Here is a 25,332-nt window from a genome sequence, read left to right as displayed (position 1 = left end):
TGGGTACAACCGATGGGTCAGCCCGCGGTGGCTTTTCCTGGGTCTTAACTGAAGGGGCCGAGGGTTTTTTCGCCTCGTTTCACGACCACCGCTGCTGCTCTCTCCCCTTCTTTCCTTTTCGCTACTCCACTATCTTTCCCGCGATAGGATACGACTCGATCCGTATATGTAGATACGGAGAGAGAAGTTGGGAGGGCAGGAAATACCGATTTGGGAAGGGAAATAAAAGATACAACGGGTAGGGTTAGGGTTTGTGGTTGCATCTCCCCGGATCGGACTGGCTGGAGGAGAAGATGGACGTGGATCCGGTTCCCGCGAACTCCCATGGCAACCTCGAAGAGCAGATCTCGCAGCTCATGCAGTGCAAGCCGCTATCCGAGCAAGAGGTTCTCCCTCGTACTCTCACCCTTCCGGCGGTCTCTTTTCATGAACTTGCTTTCATGGATGATGTTTAATCTTTTTGCCGTCAATTTTCTCGATTTGGAGCGTTTCCCCGCGGATCAGGGCTGATTCGGATATTTTCTGCCGGGAAAAATTAGTTATTTGGCCTTCTTGAATGATTGCGATCTGGGCCCAGTTGTATGGTGTTAGGTTTTTCAGCTTCGGCTGGGGAGGGAAATTTATGAGATTGGCAGGTGTTGCGATGCATATTCGTGAATGTCCTCGATCTGGTCCAAGATTATGCCTTTGTATTAATTGATTGGATCTGCTCTGGTGGTGCAGCATGGTGTACTAAGTAGCATGGTATATATACCGGGTTTTGTGCATAGTTGTAACTCACTAACTGTATGGCCGTACACATTGTTGCTAATCCACAGGGGTTTTTGTGCCTTTGCATGCCTACTTTATTACTTTTTGCTAATATGACATGCTTAAAATTGTAAGCTAATGATATTACCTTTCTACATGAAGTTAATGAATGTATTTTTATGCATGTTGGAAAAAATTATCTGTAATTTTATCTTACAATAAGTTTTTCCTTCTAAAAGTAAGTTTTTTCCATTATGTTTGTCGCTGGTGTTTGCATGGGTGAAAAGGTTTAGGATTTGTTGATTGTGCTCCTCTTGTGCTTTCACTGTGTTTAAAAAAGAAAACAACAATCTTATCTGGAGTGGTGATATACTGCTAAAGTGAAGGCATATATAAAACAAGTTGGATGCCATATAGTTAAACAACAGATAATTCAAGGCAGGATAGAAGAGAAGTAAAATACAAGAACCACAATTACTAGAGATAAATAACTAATTTACAGGCTAAATGAACTATAAATGATGTTATGTGACTTTATGATTACTCAACTCAGCTACACCTTAATTCCAAACTAGTTGGGGTCCACTACCATGCAATAAGGAAAATTTATTCCCCTTAATTACCTTTTTGCCCCTGTTCACTCTTTCATCTAACCAAAGAAGGAGGGCAATTTTGTCTTTGTGATAAAATCCAAATCCCCCATGAAATTCAGTGGATTGTATCCACTCTGCGACCATCCCTTCAAACAAACACCAAATTCCTCCTATTCTGTGGTATAATTCTATTCCTCTGCATCCAAAATATAAGCCACAAAATTTTATTTTGCCACCCAAACACAGCCTGAAGGTTAAAGAAGAAACACCTACATGAATTAGGACATAAATCATTTGGATGCATGAATGAAAAATGAATAGTTAAGCAGTTATTTATTAAAAAAAAACATGCATACTGGATACACATCTAAAAACTAGAAATTGACAAAAAGTTACCCTGCCTGTTAGGAAGCCCTACTTTCTAGAGTCCACCGGTCATGTTTCACAGTCCAAGATCTCTCTTCATTGTCTTCCAAAAAACAGAACTTTTCCATAAATTCCAAATTATCCAGCAATTGGTTCTAAACTTTTCCTTGATTCTCTCTCAACTGCTTAGGCTATTTCCTTTTCACCAAATTATTTTTAACATTTCCACCAAAAATGCTACTCATCTTCCATTGATTTCCACTCAGCCACTCTTCATGAAATGCTGAACTATTGGGCTTGCTATCCAGTCAAGGACCCAAGTTTCTTATTTTTGCAATATGAGAGGAGTTTCCTAAGAGCACTAGCCTCATGAACTTCTTGTTCCAGGTTAGCTGTTGAAGTCCATGCTTGAATCCTTGATAGGCAAGAAGTCATAGATGGAATTCATAGTGTAACCTTCCGGGCCTTTGCTCTGAACACCCTTATCTTTTTATTGCTTTCAAATTGTATATTCTTCCTATCGAAGTTAAGATTGTAATTGTTTCCACTATTCTTTCTTTATTTTATCATATTCTTAATGCAGGTTAGAGTTCTTTGTGACAAGGCTAAGGAAATTTTGATAGAAGAAAGCAATGTCCAGGTAAGTTATATGTTTTTCTCCTTTGCTAGATTTTATTACTTCTTGCTGTAGTTGTTTACAAATATATGATAGTGAACTGAATCTTGAACATAACAGTCACTGGAGTGCTGTCTTTGCCCTTTTCCTTTTGCATGAAGTATGTAGTAATTGTGGCAAAATAGATGAGACACGATTATGGAATTAAAGATGAAGATTGAGCAAATGTTAAATTCAGTTATAATTTCTCACGTTAGTGTGCTATTGCCCATAGATATTGGCATCCTTTTATTAGTTCATAAATTTTAATGGCATTATTTTTGCTCTGGTGGAGCTTCTCTATTTGAGATTAAATAATATAACTTCTTTGTTGTAGTTTGTAGAACGAAGTGACAATTATAATCTTCTTGAGTGTTCTTAATGAAATTAAACTATGTTTTCAGAAGAGTAATATAGCTTTTTACAAATGTTACACAATGACTGCATAACAAGACTTGAGTTTGTTGTGAGACCAATCTAAAATATTTCAATATAATTTATATCCTTGTAGTCTTTTACATGATACTTTTAGGTCCTTTTTGCATGACCTTTTGTTATCCTGTGAAGTTCAATCTACATGCTTTGAGCTTATCATATTTTAACTAGATAGGATCCAAACAGGTTGACTTGATCCTAAAATATCATGTTATTTCAAGAGAAAAACACTGGATCTATAAAGGGAGCTAATATAAATAATGCTGAAATCATTAATCATCTAAATTGAGAGACAAATTAGGAAAGCTCTTAAGAATATGTTTAGACACTATGCTGGTTGTTGTTTTTCTTTCATCTCTAACAATCAATGAACTATATAACCTTCACGTACTATTAAGCCATTTATGTTTTCAAAACAAACTTAGTGGTTATGTAAATTATTCTGGATGGAGGTTTACAGTAATGTTGATTTTTAAGTCATTGCATAATAGAGTAATTCTCCTAATGCTATCATTATGCAACACCTTGAAATAGTTTGTGCCACTTTTCTCCCAAAAATCAAATTGATCTTATTTAAGAATTTAGATAATGGTATGCATCGGCCCAGGCTTATGTATTGTATCTTGTGTGATGGTTCATGGTAGTTAGCTTCGACCAAGGTATACCATACTGTACCGAACTAAATGGTATAGGGCATATTGCATCGTACTGGTTCGGTACCGATACGCGGTATGGGAGCGTATTGACACTCGATGTGCCAAACCGGCCCCTGTACTGGGCATATTGGCACAATAACTAGGTGGCACTAATATGAGTTTTGGTACCGAAATGGCGTATCTTGTCTTGGACCATATATACATGTACTAACATCCATTTCCTAAAACGAATCTTTGCACATGATTAGGTTTGCACTAGCATGACAAACAGTATGATACTATAGCATGTTGACCGATGTCTACTGTGGGTACAAACCATGATATTTAGTTCAATATTGGTAACTAGAATGCTGACTTCAAGGAGTTGATGAAAATATATGAATATAGTTCACATCAAGGTTTCAAATCTCAATTGGTTCTTACCTATTGACCCTATGTGGCTCGTTCATCCACATGGGGGTATCATCCAGTTTAACAAATTATGAGTTGATGCAAGGGCGTACTGCATCGTGTATGTACTGGTATGTGAATGGTAGAGGGGGTTTACTGCTGTATTTGAAACATTGGTTTGTCGCTTGCTTATGATCAAGTAAAGATGAAAAACATAGGTCTACTGTGTAAACTAACTTGTGCTTGTATAGTATATCATTTTGGATCCTTCCACATTATCAAAGTAGTTATAGTGATTTGCAACCAAGATAACATAGGTCAACCGGAAGTTATAAACCAAGTTGAGTTTGTATAGTATATGGTTTTGGATTCTTCCATAGTATCCAAGTTGTTGTAGTGATCTGCAACCAAGATAATTATAGGATACTCCATTTACTCTCAATGATGTGCGTGGATGTTGTGGCTATAGTAATTGATATTAATCCTACATAATGTAATGGTTGCATGGAGTCCCTAGATTAGTTGATGGAGCACCCCCAGCATACGTATCTTCAATTTTGTCGCCCTTATTTTTTTTTGCTTCACCATCTTGGTCATGACTATCTATGGTTTGCCGAATCGGGCTGTACCGCCCGGTTCAGGTAGTATCGAACCGATCCAGTGCAAAATCGGGTCGGTTCACTAATTGAATTCGGTTCCGGCCCCTACAGATCGGAACCACAAAGGGACCGGCCGAAACCAGTCCTTTACCGGTCGGTTCCGACCGGTTCGATGTCGACTCGACCCGATTTTAGATATCAGTATGTATGTTAGATTTTAAAAGTATGTAACTGATTGTATTTTGATTTGAGAATATTTTATGTTGTTCATTTTATGATTTGTATCATTTTAAAGCAATAAGATGCGTTATTTAGGTTAAAATAGGATCAGAGAAACATCAAAAAAATATCATATTAGACTTAAATTCATAAAAAAGTTCGAAAAGAGTGAGAACTGTAAAAAAAATTAGGGTGTGCCGGTACCAGTCTGGGAACCGGCACACCCTACTGGTCGGTCGATTTGGTTCGGCTCGAACCATATCAGGCGCCGACCGGTATGGGTTCTGGTACCAGTTCGGCAGACCTTGTGACTACCATGAAGCTGATCAACATATTTATCATAGTTGTTATCATGCTCATCCTTTATGTCGTTTGTTTAATTTCAGGTCTCAAAACTTGGTCATTGTCTTTTGGATCGTTGATTGTTTCTCCTTGCCTAAGTAATTGGCATAACTTAATGCAAGAAGGTCTAGATAGCAGTGCCAATGCTACGAGTGAAGAAATGGCATCTTGTGACCCTATTTCGTACCTCCAGCTAATCTTGTTTTGTATTCAGTAGGATGGCTGAGAAGCAAAAATGTTTATGCTGTTCTTGATAAGCATGTAATGGTAAATGGAGTAACAATTTTCTCAGGAGAAGGGAGAAACAAGAGAAGGGAGCAATGGCAAAAAAGGAAGAAGGGTTTATAAAGAAGAAGAATAGAAAAAGAGAAATAAGAGGAAAAGGTAAGGGAAGAAGAGGGAAAATAGCGGGTGAGAATCAAAGGAAGAGATTTTAGTGAACATCATCATAATAAATTCTCATGATTCCCTTCGACATAGTGTGGATGTGGACATCGTGTAGAAAAAGACTAGCTTTTTGTGAAGATAAAGAGACGAGGGGTTCCTAAAATGAAAGAAAAGAATAAGGCATGATTTGAGACGAGGAAGGCAATATATATAGAACTACCATAATAAAGTTACACCCATGAATCTTAAAATCTTCAAATATTTATCTACACATCCTTTCTTATGTGACTAAACAAATCCTCAATTATTTAAGTTCTATAGGACTTTTGATCCTGACTTAAGATCTAATCACAAGTCATACAAAATGCTATAAGCTATAAGCTGAAACCTTTAACCAAAATGTTATGGAAAAAATGAAACAAATCTGTCTGTGAATTACATCTGCAACTTTTAACTAGTGTATGACCCTTAGGCATTAGAATTTGGTAATGTTTGAAAAGCTCCACCTAGGCACCGGCCTAGGGAGGTCACCTAGGTGCTTCCCTAGGAGGGGTTACTCAATAGCGAAGGTGTCAACTTTAATTTTTGCATCAACTTTGGGCAAGGGGACTGAGGTCGATTTAAGAAATTGTATGGAATATTGCCAAGTCGGTACTTTCCATTGACTTGATATATTTTAATTGGCATGTTATGCTTCATTTTTTAGATACACGACTATTTTTTTCTTTTACATATCTTTTGTTTATATTAGTATTTTCAATGAATTTTGTTGGCATTATCTTGGCCTCTGGTTGCCTATCTAGGCACCTGCCTAGCGCCTGTGTGCTAGGCAGCCCATTTTCCGCCTCTGTTGAATACAATCCTGCCTAGCACCTAGGTGCCAGGCAGCCCACTTGTCACCTCTGCTGGCTACAAAAAAACATTGGAGTTTGGCTAGTTATCATGAAATATCGCACATAGGTCTTGAGTAGATATTTTCAAAGAGTCTGAGATTGTTCAAATTCAATGACTAGACAGACAAGATTATCTTGTGGAAGCTTGATGATTTATTTTTTTACTACAATACCCCTCAGTTTGCCCATGGATGACCCAAAGCTTTGTGCCACATCAGTTATTACTCTAACCAGCTTTTTAACTTTGCTGACACCATCAGCATATGATCATCATCAATATAGATATCAGAAGGCCCTGAATGACCTACTAGTTCTCAAAAAAAAAAGGACTCCCAATTCATTATAGTCTAACATCCCATCTTAAGTAATAGAACATACAAATATGTACACTCCTATATACATGTGTATGCACAGATGCATGAAATTGGGTAGCCGTGTTTGCTTTACTATCCTTGTGTGCACGTTGTAATACCTGGGCCCAAAAATCAACTGGGCCTAATACTACTTTTTGGGCCTATATTTGAGCATTTGGGCCATGACATCAAATAGGCTAACTGGGCCCATGATTGGCAGCCCATTTGATGGCTGTCACCTCATGCTATGTGCATGGAAGTGACTAGGGCCAGGTGGGAATCAGAGGAGGGCCCTGCTCTTAGACCCTCCACGGGGGGGAAGCTGGGGGTGACTTGACAGCTCACCCCAGCTAAAGCGGTTACCACCACTTAAGGACCCTACTTCTAGCCCTTACCGTTCTTCTCCTCCTCCTTGAGGGAGCCCTTGAACCAGCGGGAGCAAGGACTGTTGCAGTTCATTCCCGGAGCCCGGTAAGCCCCGAATCATGTTATTTTCCTACTTTCATCTCCCCTGTTTTCAAAACAAAACAGAGTAGAAACTCCACGGGGGGGAAGCTGGGGGTGACTTGACAGCTCACCCCAGCTAAAGCGGTTACCACCACTTAAGGACCCTACTTCTAGCCCTTACCGTTCTTCTCCTCCTCCTTGAGGGAGCCCTTGAACCAGCGGGAGCAAGGACTGTTGCAGTTCATTCCCGGAGCCCGGTAAGCCCCGAATCATGTTATTTTCCTACTTTCATCTCCCCTGTTTTCAAAACAAAACAGAGTAGAAACTCCACGGCTCTCGGCCGCAGCCGTTACTGGCTCTCGGGTGGGGGCGGCAGTCAGGCCGGAGTCCCGTTTCCCTCCTTATCTTCAGTGGGGCAGAGGACCTTAGTGAGGAGAAGAAGGGAAACGGAAAGAAAAGGAGGAAAGAAAGAAAGGAAGAAGAAAAAGGAGAGAGGGAAGAGGAGACTCACCCGTGTGCGGCCGCGAGCATCGCCGGCGCCGTGGGTCCCTGCTGCGGGCTCTTCCTCTCCCGAGTTCTCTCTCTCTTCTCTATGGGAGGGAGAGAGGGTCGGCCACCATGGGCCGCGGCCGCTGCAGGCGCTACAGGCGTCGCCGGCCGGCCTTAAGTTGGCCCCCCTCCTGAGCCCCGGCATGGGGTCGCCCCCTTTATGGTCACGGAAGAAGAGAGGGAAAGCGGAGAAGAAGGGAGGAAAGAAAAGAAGAAGGCAAGAAAAAAAAGAAAGAAAAGAAAGAAAAGAAAGAAAAGAAAGAGAGAAGAAAAGAGGAAAAGGGGACTCACCGGTGTGACGTCGCGTGCGGCGGCTGCCGGCTTCGGCTGCGAACGCCGCCGACGCGGGCATCGGCCGCAGGCCGGTCGAGGATGCGGGTGTCGAGCGTCGGCCGCAGGCATGGCCGAGGACGCCGCGAGCCCGGCCATGGGCGCCGCCGGCCGTGGCCCGTCCTCTCCCGAGCTTGCTTTCCTCCCTTCGCGTGAGAAGAAAGGGGGAAGGAAAAGAGGGATCGAGAGAGAAGGAAGGAAAGAGAGGAGGAGGAGAGGAAACTTCGGGAAGAAGAAAAGAAACAGAGAAGAAAAGAAAAAGGAAAGAAAAAGAAAAGAAGGAAAAAGAAAAGAAAAAGAAAAGAAGAAAAAAAAAGAAAGAAGAAAAGAAAAGAAAAAAAAGAAAAGAAAAGAAAAGAAAAGAAAAGAAATGAATAACCCTTAACGGATCCGGTCTAACGGGTTGGATCTAGGCTGTTGGGTCTAAGACCCATTAAAACTGAAACAGGTTTTGGATGGGTTTTAAAGTTAATTGGATTCGAGCCCAATCAGTTTGGGCTGAATCAAAGTGAACCCGTTAGGCCCAAATAAAAGAAAAGAAAAGCAAAGTTTAGCCAAATTTGACTAAACCCGAGCCCAATCAGATTGGGCTAAGTCTGGACGAGTCCACACTATAAATTGGGTTAAATCCGAACCAAATTAAGTTAAATTGAATTGGGTCCGAACCCAATTAAGCTGAGTTGATCTCGGCGGACCTAATTGATTATGAATCAGGCCCAATTCAAGCTCAATTCAACTGACAGAAGGTCAAATTGACCTTAGGCTAATTCTGACTCAGGCCCAAATGATCCACATTGACCAAATCAGGAAACCCAATTGGCTAGAAAAGGCTGGACCCAATCATGAACCAGGCCCAATCCTTTAATTAAAAACCCAATTAACCCATGTGGATCCAATCTGGTTTTAAATCGAACCCCAAAGGCTTCAAATTGGGTAAATTGGACTTGGGCTAAATTCTTGGATGGGATCCAAGCAAGTAAGTTCATAGTATATTGAACTAAGAAATTATATAAAAATAATTAGGGAATAATGTGATCCCTATGATGTTGTTTTAGGTGATTAAGGATTTGTCACCTGGACTTGAGAAATTTGGAAAGCGAATTGATGTAAGTAACATGTCCTAATCTTCTATGGATCACACATGTAAGTAACCTGTTCTAATCCTATTTTGGATCATGTCATGTTTATTAATAGTTCCTAAGTGTTATTCAAGTATATACTTCATGTATGATATGTTATGAAAAGTAAGTGACTTGCCTTAATCTTTTATGGATCATGTTATGTTACATGAATTATCAATGTATAAGTTATTTGTATGCAAGTAGCCTGCTCTTTAATCTTAATATGGATCATGTGAGCATCATGTTTATTAAGATCTTCTAAGTATTGTTCATATACATACTTTATGTGTAGCATACTATGAAAAGTAAGTAACATGCCTGATCTCATAAATTATGGCTATGCATGCATCATGATTATGCTGGTTTTTAAATATCATGCATGCAAGTTAATATAGCAAATTGCATCTAGCTAAGGGTACGATTGTAGGAGGTATTGTGGGCCCTTGATGCTATGGGCTGAATGCAACTGAGCCGGCCTTGCCAATGGCCGAGAATGACTGAGCCGGCCCCGCCAGTGGCTGATAAAAAATTGAGCTGGCCCCACCAGTGACCGTTAATGAATTCGCCCTAGCATCCAAGAGGTACTATTAATGGGCTTAAAGATGCTACTGATCGAATGCAACTGAGCTGGCCTTGCCAGTGGCCGAGAATGACTGAGCCGGCCCCGCCAGTGGCTGATAAAAAACTGAGCTGGCCCCGCCAGTGGCCGATAATGACTTCGCAGTAGCATCTGAGAGTATGGACAACGGCATGCCGGGGGTATGGTTTTTATATATATATTCTTATGAATAATTCTTGTTGACATAAAGCACTAATTTGTTCACCTAATATGAATATTTTATCATGATGAATTGTTAGACAGTATACATGTCAGCTTCTCAAACCCTGTTTAAACATGTTTAGCATATTAATTGATCCGATAAGATTATGCAAGATTACTTACTGAGCCGTGTAGCTCATATCCGTTTATTTATATTTTCTTTCAGATCCTCAACAGTGATCGCCATCAGGAGCGTTTTTCTTTTGTAACAGGGCTTCTTTATTTTTGGGAAGAATACATAAACTATATAGAAGTTCTGTATTTTGTATCAACCAGCAGGTTGTAATGCAAGCAATTTAATACATGAAAGTTTGATTTCTTTTAGCTACCTGTTACCCTTGTATGAGGCTTCGTGCTATTGTGGGCGGTAGTCGGCAATAGCATGGCCGTGTCACGGATCCGGATCCGAGGCGTGACACACGCAATCTGATTTGTTGACATATAAAATTATGTGCACTTGTTTTTTTAAAAAAATGTGGTTAAATCTTTTATTCTTTGCTAAAAATGCTTTAGATGCGTGATACTTTGTAGAATGTTTTAGATGTGTGATGCTTTATAGTATTGATTATGTCATGACTGAAGGTGGAACAATGGACAAAATGAGAAAAATTTTGTTTGTTTAACCATTCATGTCCTCTACAGAAGAACAGAAGTATGAACTGATGTGTTAGATTACAATATTATAATGGAGTCAAATATATCCAATCATCAATATATATTGACATCTCTTTTATATTCATTTTTTCATGCTTAACTCGATTGTCATTTCCTACTGATCTTATCTTTGGGAACTGCTATAGTGTATTGTTAACTTAGCATTAATACTGCATGTGAATTTCTTTTATATACACTATTTTAGTATTTTCTGTTATTTTGAAGTTCAAAATTTGAACTGTTTGGGTGAACATTATTTGTATGCATTGATATTTCAGAGTATATGCAAAGCTTGTTATAACAAATCAAGATGAAATCTAATGACTCAAAAAATTATATCTTTGACTATGTAGATATGCGAAAGATAGATTATGGTACATGTTGAGATTAAGCTATTTTTCTTCCCTGTTTTGCAGCCTGTGAAAAGCCCTGTGACAATATGTGGTGACATTCATGGGCAATTTCATGATCTTGCAGAGCTATTTCGGATTGGTGGAAAGGTATTTTCCTGAAAGATGACTTTTTCTCTCTGTTTTTTTTTTGTTTGTTTTTATGTCATCTGACAAAGTTTTTCAAGAAAATGAATATTAAAGATAAATAGAGTTGATATGTTGTAATCATTGCAATTCCTTATGAAATTCTCATTATTCAGAAGTAGTTACATATTTGACAATTTGCTCGAGAATCCCGTGTTTATTTTCATTAGGGATAATAAATATCAAAACAATTGGTTCTTAGATGTGAATTTAGGGCCTCTTTGGATGCTGGCACAAGTTATGTGGATCATAGGTTTTTCACAGCAGGAAAGGGTGGGGAAAAGAATCTGGTTTGAAGGAGAAGTTAGTTGATGAATGGAATCCTTAACAGAGTCCTTTATACTTATTATCTATTTTTTCTGGGATAATTAAATTACCTTTTGAGCAGAATGCATTGGCTTATTAATTTGGGCATTGTGGGATCTGTGGTTTCTTCCGATCCCCAAGATTACCCCAGATTATTGCCTTTCGTTGCTTCTCTCCATTGCCTCACTGGGGGGAAGCTATCAGTGGATACAGTAATCGGTCATCAAAACAGGGCCTGAATGGTTTGCTCATATCAAGATGATATAAATTAACCACTAAGCATAAAAGAAATAGATAATGTCCAGCAGGTACCAGCACCAAACAAAGAGAACAACAGTCTGAATAATTAAAATGTACAGTTTGATGAGAACATTGATTGCCACTATCAACTGTTTGCACGTTTTAATCTGCTGTTTCTTACCCTGCCAAATAGCCTCACAACTCTTCTATGTTTATTGGGATAGCACAGGTTGGATGTTTCTTCTTTTAATTCTTTATAGACCACTTAAGCTTGTTGACATCTAATTTTAGTGACTCGTAATGCTGCAGGGATCGTTCTTTACTAATCAGTGTTGCAGTTAGCTAATAAAGCTGATGATTATATTAAGCTGGTGTTTGCCAAGTTATTTTTTGCTATTTAATATTTCTTAATTAATGGCTCAAACAACTTGCCTGTTGTTTTAACATAGTATGCTTGTTTTCGTGTCTTTATATCCAGAAATTGAATGCTTTTCATGCATATTGCCAAAACTGAATCTTATGAATGTAGTATTTTTGTTTGCTAGTGTCCGGATACCAATTACTTGTTTATGGGAGATTATGTAGATCGTGGGTATTACTCTGTTGAAACTGTTACGGTAAGAGTTTGGCCTAAGCTTTCATGTATTTCTGCTTTAGTATTTTTCTTCTGTTAACTGGTGCATTGTTCATTTCATTTACAATTTTTGTCCAACAGCATGTATTGGACTATGATGACCTTATTGGCTGTAACCTCTGCTTTTTAAGGAAATAAATTTAGTGTTTCTGTATCCTTTTTAGATCTTTCTGTATTTTATTTGGGTGACATGAGTGATTGAATATTTTGATATTCACCATGCATTACATTTTATAATTCCACTCCCCCACTTTTTTACATGGAGATGATAGATTCATCCCATAGTTTTCTTTAAATGATTGTGAACCTAAGACCGAATTGAATATTTTGATATTTACCATAATTCCACTCCCCCACTTTTTTACATGGAGATGATAGATTCATGCCATAGTTTTCTTTAAATGATTGTGAACCTAAGACTGAACCTCCACCTTCTTTATTCAGAATAGGAATCTGCATGAGTGATTGTCACGCCCTTGACCCGAGGTTGCGAGCCGGGGGTCGTGGCAATCGCCACATACTCATAGGAAACTCTTCCCACGAGCTTGCAAGGCATCTCGATGTGAAATCATAATCAAGCAGCAGAATAAATTTAAATAATTAACATTCAATCTTTAATTTAAATAACTAATCAAAACTACGTCACACAAAACCAGCAAAATTCTAAAGTCTTGCGTCAACTCTAATGAAATCTAATCTAAATAAAGATATCAAAATCTTCAAAGTTGTTGCATCAAAGTTTCAAATATCAATAGAGTAGGACTGTATAAATTGCACCGTACTGTTCTGGCAAGCTTACGGTGCCGGTACATAGTGCCTCAGTATGAGACTTAATCCCATACCATATGTTGGTATCTGGTACTGCACCATTCTAGCAAAAATTAGTCCAAGGTCTAGTACCAGTATTTGTAACCTTGTGTCGCATCATGTATTCTGTCCTTTGATTGATTGTTAAGTCTTTGATTACAATGATTTAAATCATCATTTGCATATAGATTATATGTTTTTTTTTGACTGTTGGTTGATTAGCCCATTTTCTTGTTGATAGCTGGACCATATTTTGGATGAATGCTCTTGTTATCAGTTGCAATAATATGCTTACTTTCAGACATGCAATACTTAAGGTTCTGATCTATTTTTTTCAGAATATTTTGCTTCTCTCTCTTCTTTGAATATAGACTAGCATGCATGTCAGCTGGTCATTGTTTTGAATGTTGCACCAATTTAAGTCAGATAAGGCAGGCATCTTGTAACAATTTGTAGACTAGTTAAATAGTAGTGAAAGATCGGGAAGAAAAAGCCCTACATAGAAGGCATAAGTTTAGATAAATTTGTTTCATGAATTTTATAATATCTTGGTTAGAGTAATATGATGATATTTCCCTGGTTTCAGTGCAATCATCTTGTGTCATTAAATTGCATTTTTATTAGTTTAGGCTCATAGAATTTGGTATAATTTGCATGCATGCTCATAAAATTGACTCATGTATGGCTAGCTTTTGGTGGCCCTGAAGGTGCGTTACCCTCAACGCATTACTATCCTTAGGGGAAACCACGAGAGTCGTCAGGTACGTTATTGACATTGTTTTTTTTAATGTAATTTAGATTCAGTTGATTTTTTGAATATTAAATAAAGTTAATGTAACTGACTAATTATAAGTTCAAAATTGATATCTATTTGGAAAATGTTGAACTAATGATCTTTTTGTTTTTAATTAAATTGCAGATTACACAAGTTTATGGATTTTATGATGAGTGTTTACGAAAGTGAGTTCCTTGTTTGCATAGTTTATTATTCACCAATCTTGATTTCATATATGCCATTCGTTGCCTATTGGTATGTGAAATTGATATTGCAGAATATCCTCAAACATCATAATATGGTGCAATTATTAGTTTCTATCTCAATTGATTCACTAGATTAGTTGTACATTTGAGGCACTAGGCAAATGTCTGATGTGAACCTTAAGGTAGATCTTGTTGCATGTATGGGAAGTTCTCTAGAAGATTTTTGAAAATGGAGCACCAGAAAGGTGAAAAATCTAGTTTGATATTTTGCATGGTGGAATTTTTTAAAAGTGATGGAAGTGACTGTGAATTATGGTCCAGCAGGGCCATGGTCTACGATGGTGACTGTACATGAGTTTAGTCAACCATGGCCAACTTTTGGCAAACATGATTGTGAAAGTCCAAACGTGATCACTGTCTCATGGCCATAGATAACTTTCAAACTTTGTAAACACATGACTTGTTGAAAGCAAGGATTAAATTTGAATTTGAGTGACATTAGTTCAGTAATTCTGAACATCATGACGTGGGTCAATAAAATAACAGATGTGAGTTCTGGTTTAATCTTCATGCAACCAAAGAGACTGTTGGCAGTTTCTCTCAATTCTAGTGATAAAATACTCTTCTACAATCTGAGCTTTTACTGATTCATGATGTATTCACCTATGTTACCATTTTTTCAATAACCCTGCATGACACGTAGCAGATGCCATATTAGTTTTGATTGCATGTCATTTTTCTTCTAATTTAGTTTTCTGTTTCTTTTCTTTTTCCTTTTGCATGAAGTTCTCTGTTCTAAATGGGTATTATTTTTGATATTGTTGGAGATTGTGTTCGGGTTGTTTTTGTTTTGGGGGGCAAGAGCTTGTCCAATTAGTTAACAAACTGAGTTTCAGGTGGAGACCAGAGCTCAAAATAGTTTCCTGCCAACCTTGAGAATTGTGTAGCTTGTGTTTTGCTTGATTTAGCTTGCTCTATAAAATATACAGATATATCATTATCATAAGTTGCCTATTTGTAAATTATTGTTGTTTTATTCTTGTTGTAGATTGTGTTTGGTTTGATTTCTCGCTTTATATGAACTTGTGCAAAGCCAGAGACAAAGCTTAAATAGTTTCCTTTGGAGCTTGAGTATCGCATAACTTGCTTACTCAGTTTAGCTTGATCTATACAAATATGTAAAATACTTAATTATACATTTATATATAGATTTCTTGATCACAATTTGTTTGAGTTAAATATGTTTTCGTGGTTCTCACCAAATGCTTGAACAAGCTGTGCCTGAATTGCTTTAGTGCGGCTCAGTTAAACCAACAGGACCCTCATTCTCTTGCCCACCCTGTGATTGGGCCTTTCATGAGCAGTTAAAGTTAGGTTTGAAATTAATAAAGCTAACCTTGAGCATGCCCTTGTTCGCTCAGGATTATTTGTTCAAGCACAGGGTCTCCTACCCAAGAAAATAGTGGATGTTTTGATGCATAGGAGCTATTATGTATTTTTGGTCAATGAAATTCTAAAAATTAAACATTTTAACTTATTGCTGTGGGAGTGGGTGAGCAAGTAACTCTTTGGTTGTGAACATGTATTTGTTATAAAACATTAGGAATAAACTGAAATAAACCCATTTAGTGATTAAGCAACAAAATATCTAATCATTGTAATAATAAAAGGAAGATGCTAAATGTACAGTTATGGGAGAGACAGACAACCTGAATGGTAAAACTTTGTCTGCTAGCAAGCCCAATAAGTCTCTCTGGGATGGTAGGACCGTAGGAGTATAGTAGGAAAGGTTGTTAAATTATTCATATTGGTTAAGTCAAAATGGTGACTATTGTACTTTCCACATTGAGTTAGTTTTATTAATTTTATTGGAAGGAAGTGGTGTGCTATCTTAGTTTAATTATGTTTTATGCTTTTCTGTCTAGTTATATTTGAAATCTGCAGTGGAAGTTCCATCTTTTTCCTATCAAAAGTAGATACTTGATATGTACTGGTTCTAAGTGAGTGGATCTGTTATGCTTCTTTATTAGATTTTATTTCTGGTCGATAGATCCTTTAAAGTTGCACTGACATTCAGTTTTCCTATTTGACAGATATGGTAATGCAAATGTGTGGAAGATTTTCACAGATCTTTTTGACTATTTTCCGTTGACAGCATTGGTTCGTGCTCTGAACTTGTGGTGACATTCCTCAGCATGATAACTTCATTTTCCAGATTTTCCACAATGATTTATTTAGACTATGTCCTTGTGTGATTATTCTTTTTTGTGCTATGGACAAAGCGATCAGTAATTTCAAGCATCCTATCCATCCATTATTTAAATATTAAACTGGTCCATACCAGAATGATTCTTCTGCACGGTTGTCAAGCTTATAAATTATAATAGCTTGTTCGTGATTTACATTTCATTGGGAATGAGTTTTGGTGACTGATGAGATTGGTTTCCAGTGGGCCTAAGTGGCATAGACCAAAGCAATTGCACTATAATAATTGTTTGGAAATTCAAGGCTTATTATGTAATGAGAATTAGTTTATTTTTGTTGAAAAGGAATAATGCTTATCTTGTTTTTTTTATCAGCACTATTTTATAGCAATGATAATTGACATGGCATTACTTTTGCAGCTGTGGGCTGAGCGATATATTCTCTTCTTCAAGGCTTTTTAATAATTCGTATTGTTTGAGAACAAATGGTGTAAGCAGCACAGGAAATCATGGTTTCATTTTTAGCTGGGCCAGCTTTTCCATAGTATTAAGTAGAAGTACTAGCTACAAGTGTTGTTCTCATCTGAAATTTGTTGTGGTGACAGTGCCACAATTTATGCTGAATTATTCAAGTCCGCATGTAGCAATATGGCTATGCATGAAGCTTGGGTCTTCCAGCTGGAAACTTCTACTTTGGGTGGTGTACCCACTTTGGAAATTGCACCTGCTTTGTAGGTGTTCCTTTATTCTAGTTTACTTGAGAGGCCAATTTTCTGGTATTGGCATGAGAATCCACTCTGATGCATGGTCCTTTTCGGCAACGAACGGTTATATATGCATGCATCTAGGGCTGTCAATGACTTGGGACAGCCTGGATGATGGAAGACCTGACGCAAAAAACTAGCACGCTCAGGTTTTAGGGCCATTGGCTGGGCTTAGGCCTGAAAGTAGAGGCCCAAATATTTTTTGGGTTGAGTCCCGGCGGAAAATTTGATAAAAAAATAAATAGGGCCAGTTTTTGCACCTGGCCAGGCTTGAAAACAAGAATTCTCCTAGTAGGGTCGGGCCAGTCTCGGGTCTGATGTTTAAACTTCCACCTTGCTTAGGCTCAAGGCCCAACCCGCCATTGAGAACCCTCGACCCGCCTAGGACATTATGCAGTAAAATATAAAAATAAAACTTTTATCTGTTGCTGTAGACTTCTATACGATGTTTGTTACTAAGTAGCTAATAATTAAGAGGAATACACTGTTAGAAACTTAGAGGGCAGGATGTTTTATCTAGGGTGCTGCACCGACTTCAGAATTTCTTTGGAATGTAGCTGCCATGCCTCCTTCCTGGGTCGGTTTACTATAAATGTTTCGTGAGATCTCCACTCTGTCATTTCTGCTTAAGAAAACTAAGCTGTGAGAGTTGAGGTTTGTTCCAACTAGAAATTAGCTTAACTAATTTCCAGTCTAAACACAGTTTTAACATAATTTTGGATGCTTTGGCTGAAGCTCGTCCAAGATAGGAACATATAACCATAAAACTTTTGGTGCCAAAGAGAGAAAAAGAACTTGTTATGTTTTGGTTACCTATAGGTCTGCAAGTTGATTTTGATCATACTAAACATTTACTTTGATCACTATTTGGTGTACGAAGTGGTTAAAAATGTTAATTCCATTCCTGTAACTGATTTTTCATGTAAATACTGATTTGAATACATTGACTGATTATTATTTATATCGATTTTGATATTTTTGCTGTTGTCATGTATGTGTATTTGATTACTAGCTTATTTTTCTTAGCATAACATTGAAAAGGAATGTACACCTAGATTGTGGGTGATGACTTTATAATGATCTCTGTATGATAGCCAGTTTTGCATTAGTGGCTAAGAAGTCTTGTTATATCAGATGGTGCAAGAGTATTATCATAATGTTTTAAAGCTCACTACAGGATGAAAACAAGATAATATTTGTGCATGTATGCTGTGATTATGTGGAAGGATATACCTTTGATACCATAAGTTGGTTTAAGTTTGTTTCTTGCTTGTCTGTTCTAGAAATCTGTTAAAAAAAAGTTTTTTTTATTTTAAAATTAATTTAAAAAATGAGACTATTGTATCGGCTGTTGTCCTGTCTAAAATTTGTCAAGGAAATGGCTATTTTCGTTAGGTGATTTCACTTCTAGATAGCACATTACCTTTTTAATATTATCTTTTGATTAGAAGGGATAAATTTATGAAGAATACTGTTTAAAGGCCAAACTATCTTTCAGAATTATATCTTGACTTTGTCAAATTGGCTAGCCAGCTTGCGGCCTTTAATGCTTGATTGGCTGTAAATTCTGTATACGCCATTGGCTGACTTTAGATTGACTATTAGCATCACTCTAAACAATTTTACTGCTGCATTTCTGAAGGTTGAATCAGAAATATTTTGCCTTCATGGTGGTCTGTCTCCACATATTGACACTCTCGATGGTATACGTAACTTTGATCGTGTTCAAGAAGTTCCTCATGAGGGTGCAATGTGCGATCTCCTATGGTCTGACCCCGATGACCGATGTGGTTGGGGTATTTCTCCTCGTGGTGCTGGATATACCTTTGGTCAAGTACATGACTGACTTCTTATCTTTCGTAATGTATGTTTGAAATTAATCCATGTTTTCATTCATTCTATTTGGTTAATGTCAGGATATATCAGAGCAATTCAATCATACCAACAACCTTAAACTAATAGCTAGAGCTCATCAATTAGTCATGGAGGGATATAACTGGGGACATGTATGTATTTGTTCTTTGTTTTGTTTAGTTTCTTCTTTTGTGCTAGCCGTTCCATTTAGTTTGTTCTTTTATGCTAGCCGTTCTTTAGGTCCAATTGTATTCTTATCATATTCTTATTGAACAGGAACAAAAGGTGGTAACCATATTTAGTGCACCTAACTATTGCTACCGATGCGGGAACATGGCATCCATCTTGGAAGTTGATGACTGCAAAGGACACACATTTATCCAGGTCTTGCTCTTTCCATCCATCCCTCACTCTATACATCTTGTTGTTTCATTTAGTCCTTTTTTCTCCTCAAATTATCTGTGTGGATGATGGATGCTAACACTTGTTAACTTTTTGTCTCTGACCTGGTCAATGTTTACTAACAGATGTAAGCACCTACCAACATAAACCTGTTTTTCAGAAAAATAATTGTTTATTGATTCAAGTTTCCAAATGATGTATTGGTCTTTTTTCTTCAGAGGACTAAGTCATGTGATTGACTTTATTTTCAGATACGATAATTTTTGAAACCTTTGATTGGAACTAAAAGAAAGGAAGACTGAGAATTTTGGATCTGCTGACTTTTGAACCTTTTAATTAGATTTGATTTAAATTTTGTAGATTGTAACATAAAAAAATTAGAGGAAATAAGAAAGAAAGATATATGGGGTGGGGGGAGAGCATTTTAAAGATAAATCTCATTGAAGTGCTGTTACACATCATTAAAATGAATAAAATTTGTATGAAGCAACTGGAAACAAGTTCAGAAAATGATAATCTCGAAACTATGGTACGTCGTACGGGCCCGAACCGGGCGGTACGGGGCATATCGTACTATACTGGTTCGATACTAGCACCTGGTATGGGTGGCGTACTGACACTCGGTATACCAAAAAAATTCTGTACTACACCATACCAACACTGCTAGTGTGGCACTGGTACAGGGTCCGGTACTGAGATGGCGAATCTTGCTCAGAACAGATAATCTAAACTAGTGATAATTTTATGGGATCATATATTAGGCAATAGCGCTTAAGATTCCCTAGTATAGAGCTATGTAAGTACCCTGAAGTTGCTTCCTTTGCGACATGAACATCGGATTTAGTGCAATTGGTGCCCTTTTCTCTCCTATGTCAATACCTGTACCTCAAGCCTATTGTATGAGACCATGTTAGGTTACACAATATTAAAAAAATGGAGCAAGATAATTTATTCTAAATAAGTTATGCAAAGATTTTACTCAAATTGTTGTCTAGTTGAGAATGCTTTAGTTGGAGTAGCTAAATCTTTATTTGGTTACTAAGGTTGAATGTCCCCAAATCTGAAATAAAGTGATCTTTCCTTCTGGAAGCACGGGTTTACCCTTCAGATCTGATCAAGCAACAAGACTAAGTTCAATGGCCTGATGCATGAGTTAGCACCAGATGAATATGTAATAGAGCTTTATTAATTAATATGTAGAATATATTTATAACCATAATCATAATTGTAAGCATTAAGCCTTACCCTAAACTGATTTGGCTTTATGAATATCTATCACTAAGAACTCCTATAACGGCCTTTAATGTTATTTCAAGCTTTTCTATATACTTTATCTTAATAGTAAAGCATATACATTATTATAATATTAAGTATAGTTTCCAATAGTTGCATCAATGGATTTGTCGAGGTTTACCAGATCTAACCGCCTGGTTCACTCAGTGCTATTTTGTACCAACAACGAACCGGGATGATTTGTGGTCTTAGTCCAAGTTTGTGCCCAAACTAGTGTGAACTAGTCCATACCAGGCCGAACCACTCAGAACCGAGCAATTTTTAGGGAAAAAGGGCCCAATGCCCTTAGCTCTCTTTGTTTCAAGGTAAAGATAGAAGGAAAGGAAAGAGAGAGGGAGAGAGTGGAAGGGTAATTTATGCCAAAATTTTGTTTTTTGGCATGATTTGTGATATGTTGGAGATCTTAGTGAGATCTATGCAATAGTATAGGCTTTTTGATTTTTTTATGTTTATTTGATTTTTTATTTAAAAAAATATTTTTGGAAAAACTAATATAAAAGAAAAAAAGGAGTTGTTAGGTTCCAAAATTAAAGTGTATTGTATTAAATATCAGAAAAAACCCTATTTTTCACTCAAAAAAACTAAATAAAGGAAACTTATTAATGTCGAAACCAATTTTTTTTGGGTATATCATATGGTTAAGTATGATGGTGTGGTATTGGTCTGCTACTAGTATGCGGTCTTGTATCGAGACTGTGAACCTTGGCTATAATATTATTATAACATGTACTACATTATTTATCATATTATGTATGCTATTTAACTTATCCTAAAATTATTATTATACATTATTGTTATTGTTTGTTTTTTTTGTTATTTCTTACAGCCAAATTAGGATCCACAACACCAGTCCCAAAATGGTGGGACCAAGGTGGATGACATGGTTACTTCTGGTTATTTTGTACATAATAAAGGGAAATGAGGAATGCAGAAGAGAAATCTCTTCATGGGATTGGGAATTGGCTGGGCAGGCATAAGAAATTGGGATAAATTTGAGAGATTCTATTCAAATTAGCAGATGGAATAGCACTAAACCACTGAAATAAGCAATTATTTTTCTACCTCCTGTTTTCAAAACCTCTGAAAATTCATTTCCAGGAAAAAAGAATAAATATATCCCAAAACACAATTTTCTTGTCGCCTTTATTTAGGCTCTGAAGAGAGGTCCTATGAAATTGTTTGGAGGCTAAGTGATGGAACTAAATTAAGAGAGGCATATGCAGGGTGAATAGTGAGGCTTGTACAAGGTGCATAATTTGTACTGATACCATTGATGAGGGGCATTAAAATTATGCCTTGGATACTTTAATTTCCATTCAATGAAGTGCTTAGTTCTTTTATATGTTCTGAATGATATTTTATGTGAACTTAGTTTGGTAAAATGTCTAACTTTGTACCCTTGATTTTACATAATGCCAAAGTAGGCAATAGTTTGATAATTTTTTCCCAAGTTTTGTGTGGATTTTGTTATTTTTTATGTACATTTCTTATTTCTTGCTCTTCTTGCACATTGAATTCTTTGTTTTCCTTCAGTCTTTGGTTTTGTCGGAAAATCCTTAACTTCTTCATTGCACCTTGGCTCATTAAAGAACCAAACACCTCGCGTTAGATATCCTTTTTTTCTAAATAATGAATTTAAAAAAAGTAGAAAATAAACTTGAATATTAATTTTATTTAAGTATGTAGGACTCACGATCTTCAATTAGGCCTTAGGTGCTGGTTTAAATGCTTGGATTGTTATTCGTTTATGTGATTATCCAGAATTGCATGTTGAGGTGATTTTGTTTTGTGTCATACTTGTCATTCCTTTCATACCGAACCACCTCTCTTTGCATTGGAACCCAAACCTGAAGCGAACTGTTTTAGCTACCCTCACATAACATGTTTTGGTCAAAACAGTTGTTTTGCAGAAACATTTGGAATCTAGAAATATTAAATGAGAACCTGCCCACCAAAACATGGTCACCCTTTTCCATAAGGCATGTAGTCCACGTATTTTGTAGTCGATGTTACAGTTGCTTGTTGATGCACAGGTTGGCTCAGACCTACCCAGGTGCTTCATTGTGTCAAAATTGCTGTACTAGTTTTTTGTTGCATTTCGCTCGAGTATTGAGGTTGTGTAGGTGGCCTGCTCTGCCACCTTTATTATAATGATCTTGGATGCTGCACATTTTCTTCCTATTGCTTTGGTTTCAAAAGATGGATGTGTTTGTTAAAACAAAAGAGAGAAAAAAAAAGATCAGGGTTCAATCATATCACTTTATTTCTGCTATTTGAGTTAATATGTTTTGCCTTTCATTTTCTAGTTAGCTGGTTGACTATTGAAAACACACAAAGTTATCTCAGATATCTCTGTACCTTTCTTTTTCTTTTCCCCCCTCCCCACACATATGGAACGCAATTGGACACATTCTTTTTAAATGTCTGGTCTGAAACCAAGACTTCACCGACAACTCAGTAAAAGGCCATCACCAATTGACGATTACTTTTAGTTCCTTGTTATTAAAACTGCTACCAGAATTTTTGACCCTATGTACTATTTGTGGTCATTGAAAATTATGATCTGTCTTGTATTCTGTGTAAGTACCAAATGTATAAGTTGAGTGTATCTTTAAATTTCTTATTCTGTATAAGCTCCTCTTTGCACATGCAGGCCATTTCCATGTTGATTCTGCATTTGTTTTCAGATCCTATTTCAGTATGACAGCTTGATTATATTTTACAAACTTAGGATTCTTTTCATTGGTTTCATGCATTAGGTCTCTTGTTATGGAGTACATAGTATCAGGTTCCAGGTTGTTTCATTGTCATATTTATACCATACAAGTCACAGTATTATCAAGATATCATTATGGTATCTTTTGGAGTCGTGAATTAATTAGTCCATATAGTTTACTTTTAGGCTAGAGTGTTGTGGTTCAATATGGCTCTGACTTATATGATGTCTATGTGCCTCATAACTGAAAGCGTTCCTTATATTGAACTTGCCTTCATCTTCTTTTCTAGTGTCTGAGGTTTAGGGGAGTATTTAGAGGGTTTCTTACTAATTGCATGAGCTTAAACTAGGTAATTCCCTTGATCTTCAAATTTATTGGATGACTCCTCTCCTGTCAGAAGATGCTAGGGTGAACATCTGGTTGAGAACCAGACATGAAATTCTTTTAGATGCTGATGGGTCCATATCTTGATTGTCAAAGCGAACTTGTATAAAAAAGTTGGGTTGTTGACATTGGGATTTATGCATCTATTCACTTCTCTTTACCTTGAATCGCATGTTCACATCCCACTTAGAGGTACTTGTCTCTTGCTAAGGGTTGTCACCTGTTGCCAAATCAACTCTGGTGAAATGATATATAGCAAATCACAGCAATGGTAAGAAGAGTGAAATATTATCTCCATATATTTCCCAAATCAGATGGTTAGATGGGCTTTGATGTATATCTGGTGTTGTTGCTCTTAACAGTTCTTGGTGGAATATATTTTAATTTATGCACTGAAGATCAGGTTGAAGGCTGGTGAACTTTGCATTTCAGGCACATGTTCAACCTTTACCTGATGTCAGATCTTTCAATAGTCAATGTGTAGTTAAACTACTTATAGTACTTGATCCTGATTCCTTTTGAGTTCCGTAACATTTTTTTTAAACTAATATTATGAAATATTGGTTGCATTCTGATGCCCATAAATGTCTGACTGGTCTGCTAATTCTTGAGGCTTCCCACTACTGATGTTCTGTCCTGGGCTTATTTGCAGTATGTTCTGGAGTAGCTTCTAAACTAGTGTGTTCATGGTTGCAGTTTGAGCCAGCACCCAGGAGAGGAGAACCTGATGTAACTCGTAGAACACCCGATTATTTCCTATGATCCTATTGTTGCAGGCTTAGCTGACACAGGAAGCAATTGTCTGCTTGCTAATTAATTGGGGACAGTGTTGCAGATATTTTTGGAAGATAGACTTACATTTTTTTTCTCAAGATCCTATGCTTGATGGTATGGGGATAAAGATCAATTTATATGGGAGTTCCTGCTCACCTCTGGCTTTCTTTCTGTTTTGCCCCTTTCTTTTCTTTATTTTTTCAATCTAAAATGATCTTGTAGAGGAAAGGGATCTAATTTTCAGAGGGCGGTTTTCTTATGGGTTGGTTTTCACTAGACAAGTTATTTTTACTGGTTCTCACGTCTGTAAGTTTATAGGAAGATACTGTTGACACAATCTGATTCCAATCTCCTGTGAGTTCCTTTGCTGGTACCGTGAAAAATTATTTTGCATATGATCTTCGGTTTGAGCTTTTTGTGGCTATCGACTAATGTTAAGGTGAAGCTCTTAATGGAATCTCTCTTGACAAGTTTCATCCGGGGTGATTTTCCCGTCTCTGCTAAAGCTACATCTATTCTTTCTTGAAGCATCTTTTGCTTCTGCTGCAATTCTTGCAGGATCTTGAAAACTTGGGAGCTGGAAGTTCATGTGATGTTTGGGGATTGAAACTTGTGTCACTATATAACGCTGATTCTTTCCTTGGTTTCTACCAGTGGTTTGGTACGAACCTATATCATACTTGGTTGTCATCTATTCGATATATGTTGCAAATGCCTCAGCTTGGATGGGTACTTGTTAAAAAATACCTGTTTTTTTACAACTTTACCGCTTCTCCTCACCCTTGTACGTTTGATGGAAATTTATCATGGCCATCAGCATACGACCACTGAAAATACTTTTCCTCGTCACCTGGCAGTTGGCTTAAGCTCTCAACTT

At 37.2% G+C, this 25,332-nt stretch overlaps 1 protein-coding gene and 1 long non-coding RNA gene across 4 annotated transcripts; both read left to right on the top strand.

Annotated features, from left to right (window-relative positions):
• On the top strand, positions 1-24,838 carry LOC103713545 (serine/threonine-protein phosphatase PP2A-3 catalytic subunit-like). 3 transcript variants are annotated; one of them, XM_008800511.5, is made up of 11 exons: positions 1-386; positions 2,293-2,349; positions 10,976-11,059; positions 12,187-12,258; positions 13,772-13,843; positions 14,002-14,042; positions 16,157-16,223; positions 18,674-18,865; positions 18,948-19,037; positions 19,162-19,269; positions 24,378-24,838. In XM_008800511.5, exons 1-11 carry the CDS (start codon positions 294-296, stop codon positions 24,441-24,443), a joined length of 942 nt encoding a protein of 313 aa, XP_008798733.1. In that variant the 5' UTR covers positions 1-293; the 3' UTR covers positions 24,444-24,838. The 3 variants fall into 3 exon arrangements, with proteins under 3 accessions (XP_008798733.1, XP_088577854.1, XP_026662937.1); XM_088721728.1 differs by lacking the exon at positions 12,187-12,258; XM_026807136.3 differs by lacking the exons at positions 1-386; positions 2,293-2,349 and adding an exon at positions 10,144-10,184.
• On the top strand, positions 7,262-10,184 carry LOC148703426 (uncharacterized). The gene is made up of 3 exons (XR_015987027.1): positions 7,262-7,342; positions 9,020-9,107; positions 10,072-10,184. It is a non-coding gene; the product is annotated as an uncharacterized LOC148703426 (long non-coding RNA).
• Positions 24,839-25,332: the final 494 nt, after the last annotated feature.

Source organism: Phoenix dactylifera, chromosome 5, assembly GCF_051530095.1.
Source record: "Phoenix dactylifera cultivar Ajwa chromosome 5, Ajwa_hap1_PhDact_Kaust_v1.1, whole genome shotgun sequence".
Classification (NCBI taxonomy): domain Eukaryota; kingdom Viridiplantae; phylum Streptophyta; class Magnoliopsida; order Arecales; family Arecaceae; genus Phoenix; species Phoenix dactylifera.
The sequence above is the reverse complement of the archived record's forward strand: the minus strand, read 5'-3'. Positions and strand labels throughout refer to the sequence as shown.